Raw genomic sequence first — 13320 nt, 5'->3', positions numbered from 1 at the left:
AGTGGTCAAAGGGGATATGAGATGAAGTGAAGTCAGCAAAATGTTGAGCAATCAATCACTTGAGAAGTCTGGTTTGGATTGAAGGTAAGATGGAAGGGAGAACCAGAGAGCCATACATGGTCTTTGAGGTCTGTGGACAGACCCTGAGCACATTCTAGCAAAGGGGAAGGAGCTGGTCTAGGGGAGAGACGGAAGGGCAAGGGGAGAAGAGAGGCGTGGTAAGGCAGGGTGTTGGGAGAGGAGAGCTGGGCATGGTGGGGCTTTCCTAGAACAGGGGCCCTCATGATCTGAGCCCATTGGAAAGGAATACCTGGCTGGTTCAGTTGGAAGAGCTTGTGACTCTTGATCCTGGGGTCATGAGTTCGAGCCCCATGTTGGGTGTAGAGATTACATACATACATACTTTTTTTTTTTTTTAAAGAGGTGGGGGCACAAAGTGTGGGCAGTTCCCCACAAGTGGCCTCTGATTAACCTCTCTGTGGACAAGAGAAGGGGTGGGAGCTGGGTGATGGCTAGAGGTGAAAATCCAGGTTATGGGCTGACTTGTGTCCAACCCCCCCCATACGTTAGAGTCCTAACTCCCAGCACCTCAGAGTGAGGCTGCATTTGGAGATGGTGTCTTTGAAGAGATAATTAAATTAAAATGAAGTCATTAGGGTGGGCCCTAATCCAGTATGACAGGTGTCCTCATAAGAAGAAGAGATGGGGAGACAGCTGTGCACAGACGGAAGACCGGATGAGGGCATGGGGAGATGATCAGAGGAGGGAGGCCTCGAAGAAACCAACCCTGCCCACACCCTGATCTCTGACTCCTAGAAAATAAATTTCTGTTGTTTTAGCGCCCCTCGTCTGCCCTACTTTGTGACGGCAGTCCCAGTCCAGATACAGTCCGAATGGGAGCGGGAGCTGGCCAGGCGAGGCCTAGGGCAGAGGGCGGTCCTGTGTTGCGCCCCAGGTGAGGAGGAGGGCCGTGGGTTTGGGGTGGAGGGGCCTGCACACTGGCGTGGCTTCCTCCACCAGGAGGGATGACCGGACGCACAGGGCTCGGGGGTACGTAAAGGGGCACGAGAGGTCCGAGGTGAGCAGGGGCAGGTGGTGCCAGGTGAATGGTGACGCTGGGGTTGGGAGCGAAGCTGGCTGGCTCCCAGGAGGCTCCAAGCCTCTCTTCTTGTTAGGACGGGGCTCTAACCCGCTGAGCCGAGCAGCTGAAGGCAGAGCTAGAGATCCTGCCTATCCCGACTCTCCGACTCTCGGAAAAGCCTCTTTGCCCCCCCCCCCCCCGTAAGAGATAAGAGTTATCAAAATGCTTGGAAATCCTCAGCAGGGAGACTCTGGAAGACCCGAAGGATTAAGGGGGGCTGATTTTCCAACTTGAAGGGTCACATCTGGGCTGTTGAGGGCAAGCCCTGTTCCTTACACAGGTGAGCAGAGAGGAGAAGCCCCAGCCCCGGGTGCCCGGGACCCACACCCGCCCCGCACCCTGCAGCTCTGGTTCCGGCGGGGTGGGGGGGGCACCCTGCGCCTGAGCTACAGCTAATGCTTCTGTACCATGTCACATTATTCTTGCACTCAATAACCATTCATTAAGGGCCTACTGCACTCACGTCTGAAATTGTGCAGGTACAGAGATGAATCAGCCACGGCCCTCAGCCTCAAGGAGCTGGCTGCCTCGGGGAGAAAAGACGGATAAACAGATAGGCATAATAAAAAAGTCAAAAGTGATTAGTGTCTAATGAAAGGTACAGAGAAATTTCTGTGGGAGTTTTAAGGAAGAGGGAATTAATTCGGGATGGGGAACCTGGGAGTTTCCAAGGAAGGAGAGATCACTCTGAGCTTTTCAGGTTCAAGCTGGTGGAGGGAAGTTCTAGAGAGAGAAGTAAAGGTAAGCACTCCCCGAAGGCAGTGAGCGGTCTCTCGAGAAACCTAAGGAGAGCATTGGGCTGGGGGAGTCAGGGAGGGCTTCTTGGAAGAGGTGGGTCTGAGGGGAAGAAGGAGAGTCCTTATAAGGAAAGGGGGGACAAGGGACAGGGCTGGTGTCAGCAGAGGCATGGAGAGGGAAGGTAAAGCCAGCCCTGGTCCTAATGTGGGGGTGCTGTCGCTGTAGGGGTGGAATGGGGTGCTGCCGCTAGAAGGGCATTTGGAAGCCAGACTGCAGAGGGCCTGGTGCCATCCTAGACACTCAAATGGGACCAACCCTCAGTTAATTGGGAGGCCTGAGGACTTTGAGCAGGGGAGCGATAATCATGGCCACAGTCACTGGGTGAGCCAGAAAGGATTAGAATAGGCAGAGCCAGGCCTGCCAGCCCCAGGGGAAGCATCCTCTCTGGAGTAGACATAGGCCTAAGCCCAGAGCATGGAGAGAAGACCTCGGGGTGGAGGTGGGCACAGAGTCAAGAGGCTGCCCTTTCCTTGGCATGAACCTTAGAACTCAGACCTGGGTAGAGGTAAAGCTGTTGGCTTGTGCTAAGAAAAGCCCAATGTCAGTGTTAGGGGTCACCAGCTCCCTGGGCACAAGAGAGGCCTGTTGAGTACATGCCATGGAAGGGTCCCTGTGCATGAGTCCCCACGACTGGAAACGTGGGCAAAACCCAGCTCCCTGATGGCATGTCCCCATCTCAGCCTTGACCTCCCGGCCTTACCGTGCCCACTAGCTGACTTCTCTGCAGAGCAGTCCCCGGGGTGGAGGATGTGCCAGATGATATCACTCCTCATTAGGCAGTGGCTAGGAGCCCTGAGCAGCCCAGCCCAGTGTGATCGCCAGACCTGGGGGACAGAGCAAGGGGCCAGGAGCATCAGCTGCACACTCAGTCCCGAGCACACTGCTCCCTGCAACGAGGCCCCTCGCTGGGGACTGCCAAACAGCAAGTGTGCTCTTGGTAACCGCCTGTCGGGCACATGTTCTTGTGCTGTCCTAGCAGGGCCTGAGCTGGCACCTCATCCTTCATGTCCCCAGCCCCCGCATCTGGGTTCCTGTCATCATCCTGATTATTCTCATCCCAATGTGTTTGATGCCAACCCTCCACCCAGCTGATGCTGTTCCCAGACAGGAGTCAATCATTGTCTAAAACCCAAAACTTAATGAAGAGTGGTACCCAGAGCACAGAGGTCGGGTGGAGTGCAGAGCCCTTCTTTGGACCCTGTGGGGAGGGAGAGAAGAAGGAGGCACTCGGGGGACCTCCTAGGCCCCTTCATAGAAAATCCCCACATTCCCTACTGCACAGCTGGTCATGATGCCTCTGTCTCCAAGTATGTCCAGTGATGCTGTGCGAGCTGGTGATGTGTCCCAGGGCTGTGCTCTACGTCTGGGTTTGTGTCGGCACATTATTTCTGTCGGCTCGGGCTGCCGTAGCGAAACACCCCAGCCTGGCTAGCATCGACAACAGACATTTATTTCTCCCAGTTCTGGAGGCTGGACGTCCGAGATCAAGGTGCCAGCGGTATCGGTTTCTGGAGAGAGCCTTGTTCCTGGCTTGCCTTCTCGCCGCGTCCTCACATAGTAGGAGAGAGAGAGAGCTCTCTCCGGAGTCTCTTAGAAGGACACTAATCCTATCTGATCAGGGCCTAACTCTTATGACTTCAGGTTACTTTAATTACCTTTTCAAGGCGCTGTCTCTTAATGTAGTCACACTGGGGGGTTAAGGTTTCAACATGTGACTTGGGGAGGGTGGAGACAGACACATCCAGTCCATAGCATGTGTCCTGAACGTTTTCTGCTCAAAAAGAGAGTACACAACCCTGAAACAGACTACTGGATGTGTGTTGCCTCCTGCAGTATAGGGCTGATTGTGCCCTTTGTCTACCGATGGGACAGAGGCAAGTCCACCGTCTGTGGCATGAGCAACCTTATCAAAACATTACTGAAGTAATTCCCCTTCCAGCCTAGACGGCTGAGTTCCCTCCTAGATTTACAGGGGACGTGGGTGTTCTCTGAGAGATTGTTTTATTAATTATTTTATTGCAAGTGATTTCCTAGTATTTAAAGGTCCTATGGTCCAAAGAAAAAGATGCCCTCCCATCTAGAAATCTCGTGAAGGTTGGGAGCAGTAGCCAGCGGAATGTCCAGAACTCCAGGGTCCTGCCTGTTAGTGTTTCAGAGTTGATTTGCCTTGGTGAGACTTTCTTTCTTTACGGTGGCTAAAAGCTCATGTGCCCCACTGCTACGGAGGGAACTGTGTCCTCCCAAAATTCATGTGTTGAAATCCTACCCCCCAATAGGATGGTATTAGGAGGCGGGAGCTTAGGAAAGCATTCCATTGAGATGAGGTCATGAGGGTGGTGGGACCTCCATGACAGGATGAGTGCCCTTAGAAGAAGAGTCCAGAGAATGTTGTCCTTTTCTCTCTACCCTGTGAGGACCATGTGAGAAGGCAGGTGACTGCAAACCAGGAAGCAGGCCCCTTGTAGAACCCAACTATGCGAGCACCCTAATCTCAGGTCTCCCCACCTCCAGAACCGGGAGAAATAAATGTTTGCTGTGTGAGCCACCCAGTCTACGGAATTTGTGGCAGCAGCCTGAGCTAAGGCACACCTACCCAGTACGCCCCCTGCTCAGCAGCAAATCCCGACGAAGACAAGTTTCAGTAGAAGGAAGATGAGCCTTGGCTGCGGGTACAGGGTCGGCATGAGGCCGACCTGGGGTCACCGTCCGCCTCTCCCACTCCCCAGCCCTGTGCATGTGAGCAGGTCCCTTGAGCTCTCTGAGCATTTTCTCATCTCCAAGTGAGGATGACAGAAAAAACACGCTCATCTCACGGAGTCGTTGCAGAGCTTAAGGGAGATATGTCCACTGAGCATTTATGCGACCGTTGTCACTGAACAAATGTGTGCCTCTTCACGGAAAGCTCGCGGGCCAGGGATCCCGTGCCTCTTCCTCATAATTTGTGTGTGATGGCTATGCCAATTCCTGACATTTCAGGTGTCTCTTTTCTATGCTTTAGGACTAGACTAATGATTTCTATTATATTTTTAACACTGAAACATTTTTTTCCATATCAAGTCTTCTGTGGAACCCCAGTTTCCAAAACTGACGGGTGTGGAGGTGTGTTGGTTGAAGTGTCAGGGACTGGAGACCCCTTGTGGCCTCTCCCCCTGCTTCCTCATGGAGCCCAGGGCCCTCCAAGGAACACCATTTGAGAACCACTTCTGTACCTTCTTCCTTTCTCTTCCCAGAGTTTTCCTCCTAGGACAGCACAGTACAATTGTTTGGGTTTCTGCTTCCTGAGTAATATTCCCATCCTGGTCTTGCTTTCCCGAGGTCACCTGGGTAGGTGTTTCGGGTGTCCTCAGACCCTTCAGTCACACGTATATAGTAATAGTAATTTCTTTGGCTGCTCTTGCAGGTGGTGATGATACCAGGTGTGTGAGGACTTTGCTACCTAATTCACAGAAGCCCCCTGGAATGGCTGGGTCTTGGGATGTGCCTCTGTTGCCCAGAGTGTGGCCCGACCGGTGTTAATGAAATCTAATTTTTATTGTTCAACAAGGCTGTGCATATAAACACATCCTCAAATCAGGGGGAAAGGCTTTGTACTATTCTGTGTCCCGGTTTTCAGTTTGGAAAATGGGTCACAGTAGGTATGGGAGCAGCGAATAGAAAAGACAACGCGGGACCTGGGTCTCTTCTGTCCACGCCAGCCACAGAGATTCAAGGGCCACGTGTCAGTGAAACCTATTTGGCTCCATTCCCCATGTCGCTTTTCTGAGCCTTCAACCTCTGAAACATAAGCTTGATATTTCTTCTTCTTTTTTTTTTTTTCTGTAAGAGCTTTATTAAAATTATAATCCATATACTACGTGATTCACCCACTTAAAGTGTACAGCTCAGTGGTTTTTAGTGTATTCAGAGTTACTCATCTATCACCATTATCAATTTTAGAACATTTTTCAGCACCCCCAAAAGAAACACTGTGTATGCATCAGCAGTCACCCCCCCTTTGTTCCAACTTTTCCATCACTGCCATTAGGCAACCACTGATCTACTTTCTGCCTCTGTGGATTTATCTGTTCTGGAAATTTCTTATAAAGGAAATCATCCTGTGTGCAGTATTTAGTGTCTGGCTTCTTTAGCTAGCTTCGTGTTTTCAGGGTTTATCCATGTTGTGGCCTGTGTGAGTACTTCATTCTTTTTTGTTGTTGAGTACTATTCCGTTGTAGAGATACACCGCATTTGGCTTATTCATGCATCGGCTGATGGGCACTTGGGTTTTTTCCACTTTTGAGCTATTATGAGTAATGCTGCTGTGACCACATATATACGAGTTTTCGTAGAGATTTTCAATCTCGTAGCTTCCTCTACCAAGAGCATGAATGGTACCCAGAGCTAGATTTGTTGAGGGACTCAGGTACTGTGCTAAGGAGCTCACACAGCCTATTCAGGTAATTTTCACAATGGCCCAAGGAGTGGGCTTTCTCCCCATTCTACCAGTGAGGAAACTGAGGTCTGGGAGCTGATATGGGGTGGAGCTGGGATTTGAACACAGGTCTGTAGGCTACTAGAACACTTACCCTAAATGCTGCTTCTGGAAGTTGGGCAGCTCTTGGAATTATGCCACTCCAACCATTCGTAGTGTCTCTTACATACATTACCTTACTGAATCCTCACACCAGGCCCCTGAGCTTGTCTTCCTACTCTTCATGTTCAGTGAGGAAAAGAAGTTCAGAGAAACTGCCTGGCTCACCGGCCGACATGGTTCATCAGCATCAGAGCCCGGAGAGCTGGCATTTAGCAGTGTCAGCCGTGGCTCTCCCTCTCATGCCTGGTGTCCTTTCACCCTCTCTTGTCTCAGGGAGAGTTCTGCCGATGCCCAGAATACCACTGTCAAAGGACAGCCCCTGTGTCCCTTCCTTCGCACACATGTGCCTGTGCGTGCGTGTCAGTGCACCTCCAAGCGTGTCACCATGTCTGGGCCTCGGGGCCTCGTACACATAGACCCCGGTGGCCTGCCGTGACATGACGGGGTTCCTGAGGCGGATATGCGCATTAGAATTCACGGGCGCACTTGGCTACAAACCAAGCCCCCTCAGTGTGTAGAGAACTTGCTTTGGGAATAGTTCCAAGGATGGCAGGGGGGAGGGGGAGGCGGGGAGCTGCCTGGCAGAGGAAGGTGGCAGTGGGGGGAGACTGGAGAAGAGGAGGGTAACGGGAGAGGGTACCAACTGTGTCCGTGTGGTTGCCTGCCCACAGCTGCTATCTTGGATGACCCCATGGAGTGCAGCAGAGGGGAGCGGCTCTCCATCACCCTGGCCAAGAATCGCATCAACCGCGCTCCTGAGAGGCTGGGCAAGGCCAAGGTCGAAGTGGACATCTTTGAGCTTCTCAGAGACAGCGAGTACGAGACTGCAGAAACCAGTACGTAGAATGAGCAGGGCTGCCCTCTGCTTTCTTTGCTGGCAGGAGGGGCTGATAGGGTGAGCTGCACCCATCACCAGGCCTGTGGTTAGGTATTCCCCAGAGAGGGAGAGAAACATGCAGCAGCAGGCCCCGTAGGGCTCAGTCTGGAGGAGAGCCCCAGGTTTTGTTGCCAAGTATGTGTGGAGTAGAGTTAAGACAGGATACTCATTCATTCATTCACCCACTCATTCATTCCTTCATCTATGGATTCATTCATCTCCTGGACATGTTGTACACAAATCCCTGAATGACACCTTGTGCGTGATTAAGAAAAGAGAGATGTAGCCAGCTGGGGGGTCGCTTAGTCAACGCACATCTGATCTCCTATCTTGCTGGTTTGTGCTGAGGGCAGCGCTGTGGGACTTGGGATGGAGTTTGACCGTTCTGTGGGTGACCTTGGACAAAGTACGTATCCCGTTTAACCTCAATTTCTTCATCTGCAAAATGGGAATGCTAGGCTCTACTTTGCAAATCTTGTAGATTGGTGTGGGATTTAAAGGACGTAAAATAGAGCGAAATCCTCTGTGAGCTGCAGTGCTTTCCAGACATACACAATAGGGCACTGAGGTCCCGTGTATGGAGCCTCTACCACGTGCTGGGCACTGCTTTTAATTCTACCAACACCAGAGTTAAGTGTTCTTGTCCCCACTCTCCAAGAGAAACTGAGGCTCAAAAACGATGAATAACTTGCCCATCCACAGAGCGAGTCAAGGGCTGAGCCGGTCCTGAACCCTGCAGTCATGTGCTCACCCTGCAAGGCCACACCCAGTCCACAACGCCCTCTCTAGAATTCTCTGGTGTGGTGCTGGTGTTACCTTGACAACTTTCCAGGATGAGCTTCCCAGTCAGTGTGCCGGTGGCTCAGAGCCGAGCTGGCCATGAACAACCCCCATGCAGATGGCAGGAGAGGAGCCCCTCAGCCCGGAGAGGTGATAATGTCCCTTCCCTAGGACTCCGCCCTATCTCCTCCCTTTGTCACCCATTTCAACCTTTGGTTACACTCAAAGGCAAAAACAGACAAAAACAAAAGAACAACTTGCCCAGGTATGTATTGAGACAGCCGGTCTTCCGGGGGTGGGGGGATTCAGCCGTGCTGCGGTCTGGGCCGTTAGTACTGCGAGCGAAGAGACACATCCCACTGGTCCAAGAGCGGTGGGTAGGACGTCCTATGGGTCCAGAGAGAGCAGGAAGGGAGGAAGACAGCAGCTCTGTCTCTGATTCCTTTAAAGCTCTTGTGGCGTCGAATCTGTGGTCTTCCTCTTCTGGCTTATCGATTTCCCTGGCTCATTCATCACACACCTGTCCCACATGGCCACACAGGCCCTATTTACTCTTTCTCTATTTATTCAAGCAACTTTTATTGAGCATGTACTCCTTTTCAGGTGTGGCGCAGAATATCATGCATTGGGAACAGTGTGGAAAACGAGGTAGACACGGTCCCTACCATTGGGTGGCTTACAGTCTCTCCTCGGTGTGTACCTCAGTGGTGGCTTCCATCAGCATCTCTTGGCTTGAATTTCCAAGGTAGAGGATCTGATGGGTCCAGCTCAACTTGCCATGGCCGAGCTCACCAGTCACGAGTGTTGGCCAGATGGGCCTAAGACCCGTGGAGACAGCATCCAGGCTTAGGGACCAAGAGTGGGTTCGTGCCCTACAGAACAGGACTGGTGAGACCAGCGGGATCTGTGGACATAGATGCCTCCCGACGGGGGAATGGAGGAAGAACAGGTGCCTGAAATACCCACATACTTATTCAGTCGGTCAGGCAGTACGTATGTAGTGAGTGCCAGCTGTATTCTATTCCAGGCAGTGGGGATTCAGCAAGGAGCAGCTAGAAATCCTCGCTGGCAAGGAGATGAAGTTCTAGTACAATGAAAGTAAGATTCCAGTGTGCCTGCATCTTGTGGATGAAATCAGAAATACGGCAACAGCTTCTTGTGACTCTCCTAGTCCGGTCTGTAGTGGTTCCTTGTCCGGGAGGACAGGTCTCTGACGGGGACCCAGATTCCTAGATAGCGCTGTAGAGCACACTTCCGAAAGCCAGCTCCTCCTTCCTTCTCTTTGGTTCTTCAGGGTTCCCCTGGTGGAGCAGGGCACAAATTGCACATTGTGGATAGGGGTCATTAGCACATGTAAATTTCCTCTCCGGGTGACCCATGCAGCCTGGCTTCTTAAAGTCAATACTTCTAAAATATTAAGCCAGATGAATCAGGGGGATAAAAGAAACTGATATTTTTATTTCACGTTAGAGAGCTTTGGGGCATCTTTTCCATGCCCTTCTTTTAGGCGCCAAGTGTTTTATTAGCTGGTAACCCTTGGTTCAGCTTTTACATCTCAATGTGTTTGACGAATGATTAGCATTTGTTAGAAACAGGGCTTCTGGATCTTTTTACCCCAAAGGCCTTTCATATGAAGCCAGAGCTGTTCCCCCACAATGGATTTTAAACACCACCCAGATAGTTCATAGGAAGGTTCCAGCCCAGCTCTTTTCCTCCCCTAGTAAGGGAGAGAACAGGTAAGTGCTGTTGGCTCGAGCCAGGCGGGGACTGGACTTCAATGGCAGTGTCGGGGGAAAGAGGAGGGAGACAGGGTCCCCGGATCAAGGAGGGACAATAGCTCTGAGATGCCTACGTTGGGGCGTCTGTGTTATAAAGAGCAAGAGCATGGGTTTTAGAATCAGACTGGCCAGCTTTAAATCCTGGCTCTACTATTTACGAGCTATGTGACTGTAGACAGGATGCGGACCTTTTTGTATTACAGTTTCCGCATTGGTAAAATGAGGGGATGGTGATATCACCTGCTAGGGTCATTTGGAGCACAGCACGGGACACTGGTGGTGAGGTGCTTAGCCTCGGGCGTGCAACTGGCATCACTAAAAGGCTGCTGGGGACTTCGCTGTGGGCTCTCAGCCCCTCCTCTGAGCAGGCTTCCTTCCCCTCTTACCATCATCTGCCTCTCTCCTCTGTTCAAAGTTCAGCTATCCGTACATGGCAGCACCATCTACCTCCCAACTCCTCCCACGTGGCCTCTCCAAATGTCGGCACACCTCACGGGGCATCCATCATAACTGGACATTCCTTTTCTCTTTCCAGTTTTCTGGGCTTGATGCCTCTGACAGTGTTGAGCCTTTGGAAGTTGCCATGGACCACCCAAAGCCAGCCGCTACTCAGTTTCACGGGCTGTGTTTTCCCCAGGCTAGGGGCCCAGGGCTAATTTGCATTATTAACTTAAACTTATTTGAGCCAGTCTGGGGCCCTGAACAGTGCCCCCAACCTCACATCTGTCACCCCTGGCCAGGCACTCTGCTCCAGGGGGACGAAAGAGACCCTAGCGGTGACATTCTTGGTTGTGGAGAGCGCAGGTTCTGCTCTAAGCTGGGGCAGTAACGTTCCAGCAACAGACGGTAGTACGTACTTGCAGCAAATAGGTGAGTTTCCAAAAGCTCTGTGCAGATTGCGCTTTCATGAATCATGTTCGGGGTGGGAGTATCAGTCGAGGGGAACAATGACTATTTCGAGAATCCAAGATTGCAGTGTAAAGAATCTGAAGATGCTGGCGTCCAGAGTTCCACCTCCTCATCTGATGATTCAAAACGAGGCTGGGAGGTGGGAAGTACCAGACGGGGCATAAGTAATAACAACCCTGGACACTGGAAATTTACAAGTGCAAAATCACTTCCTGCTGTATCTGGTTCACTTAGATGTTCATATAATGGGTTTATTTAAAGTGAGGGTCACCCATAGGGCTTCCTCAAACCCAAGTCCGGTTCCCTTGCCTCCCTGCCCCTTCACCATCGCCACCGGCTTCTTGATGTTTGACTTCCCGACTCCGTCCATGCAGCCCACGGATCTGCAATGAGAGGGATGAGCAAGACCCCTGAGGTCATCCCCCTCCCGCCTGGCCCTTTCCCTCCCCGTGTCTATATCTTATCTCCACCTCAGCCTTTCCTGTGCAGGGAGGGTCCCACAGGCCTTGCCCCCCTCTCTGTCCCATAGATCAGCATGTCTCCTGAGGCTGCTGTATTGGAGCTTAACGGGATGCCCACCCCCTTATCATCCAAACACCCGGAGGCACTTGCTGCTGCTGGAGTCAGTTTGAAGTTTAATTTACTGTGGAGCTAGAAGCGGGGGCCTCCCTGTCAACCCCTCGCCTCTGCTGTGGTTTGTCTCTGTGAGGCCAAGCGTGCTATCAGCTGTCCACACTGTTTCCCCTGGAAACCCCGAGGCGTGCCGGTTATCCGGCCCCACGTGGCCCCTGTGAGCCTGGAGAGGGGCCCAGCGCGTGGTGTTCTGGCTGCGAGCTTGCTCCTCCTGCACGAGCTCCCCGAGCTGCTCACAGGCTCCGTGGGCGTGACCTCGGGTGATTCGGAGCCGACTCTAGTCAGAGACAGCGAGCATCCCTCCGTCAGTTCGATAGAACAAATCCAAGGCAGCATAAAGGGGAAAAAGCGAGAAGCCTTCAGAGAAAGAAGTCACATGCATAGTGATGAGTCATTCAACAAACATTTCTTGCTCCCCACTCTCTGAGCTCCCCATGTCACGCGTGCACAGTATGGACTCAGAAACACATGGAAGTGCAGTGCTTAGAAATCATTTGGTGCGACCTCCTTATGGTTGAGGATCAGATGGGGAAACTGAGGCTCACAGTGTTTTCTAGGAGGTGGTTAAAACCCAAACATCTGAAAAGTGACAAAGTTCAGTAGCTCTGCTGTGTGGCTCAGACAGGGGCAGAGGGTGGTCGGGAATAGGTCTGAGGTGTAGCCGGTGGTCAGGTAAGGCCTCTGGGCTGGACCATGGAATGTTTGGTGGGCAGAGAGAAGGGAAGCAGGCACCCACGCAGATGGTATGCATGAGCAAGGGCTCGGGGCAGGAAGCAACGTGCCTTGGGCCACCGTGACGGTTGGGTGTGGCTGGAGCGGAGAGTTTCTGTGCAGTACTGAGGCCCGGGATTAGAGAATGGTATAGAATAGGGGTCAGTTTCTGGAGTTGGACACACCAGGATCCTAATCCTGGCTCTACCAGCACCTCGGGCTTATATTCTGTGCCTGAGTCCTTATCTGTAAAATGAGAATAGTAACAGTTCTTACTTCAAGAGTTGTTTTTTTTTTTTTTTTTTAAGATTTTATTTATTTGAGAAAGTGAGGGAGGGAGCATGAGCAGGGGGAGGGGCAGAGTGAGAGGGGGAAGCAGGCTCCCTGCTGCACACAGAACCCCAGGGCTCAGGCTCAATCCCAGGACCCCGGGATCATGACCTGAGCCGAAGGCAGAAGCTTCACCGACTGCACCACTCACGCTCCCCTTCGAGAGGTTTCTTCAGGTTTTTTTTTTTTTAAGCTATTTATTTATTTATTTATGAGAGAGAAAGAGAGAGGGAGTGTGAACAGTGGGGAAGGGCAGAGGGAGAAGCAGACTCCCCGCTGAGCAGGGAGCCAGAGGTGGGGCTCTATCCCAGGACCCTGGGATCAGGACCTGAGCTGGAGGTGGATGCTTAACCGACTGAGCCACCCAGGAACCCCAGTTTTTTGAGGATTAAATGAGATGATGCCCTTGTAAGACTTGGAGCAGTGCCCGATACAGGGTGAACTCCTGATACATTTCACGTACTAGCAGTAGTAGGAGAAGAGGGATTCATATAGTGACTCCTCCCTCGCAGGGCGATGTAAGGATTCAGGGAGCTAGCGTGTCTGCCAGCCTGGGGCCCGGCACACGGGGTGCCCCCAGTAGATGGTGGTGCTGCTCTCATGCTGGTGTGGGGCCGGGCCGAGGCCGTGGGTGAGCGGGGAGTTCTGAGTTCTCTGACCAGGGAGAGCCCCACCAGGCACAGAGGCCTGGCACGCTCACCCTCACGCACCCCCTTCCTCAGCTTGGGGACCGGCAAGCCCCCCCCCCCCCAGTTCAGCCCGCTGTCGGCTCTCGGGGTGGGGGTTAAGA

At 52.3% G+C, this 13320-nt stretch overlaps 1 protein-coding gene across 2 annotated transcripts in view; it reads left to right on the top strand.

Annotated features, from left to right (window-relative positions):
• The window catches only part of GRIK4 (glutamate ionotropic receptor kainate type subunit 4), a 418395-nt gene that overhangs the window by 237875 nt on the left and 167200 nt on the right, over positions 1–13320 (top strand). For both annotated transcript variants that reach the window (XM_045797991.2, XM_087868360.1), the window contains one exon: positions 7184–7348. In XM_045797991.2, the coding sequence (XP_045653947.2) occupies positions 7184–7348 (165 nt within the window). The remainder of the gene's footprint in view (positions 1–7183; positions 7349–13320) is intronic.

This window comes from Ursus americanus, chromosome 16, assembly GCF_024610735.1.
Source record: "Ursus americanus isolate L20-20 chromosome 16, mUrsAme1.1.p, whole genome shotgun sequence".
In the NCBI taxonomy this organism is placed as follows: Eukaryota; Metazoa; Chordata; class Mammalia; order Carnivora; family Ursidae; genus Ursus; species Ursus americanus.
Note: the sequence above shows the minus strand (reverse complement) of the source record. Positions and strands in the feature narration are given on the sequence as shown.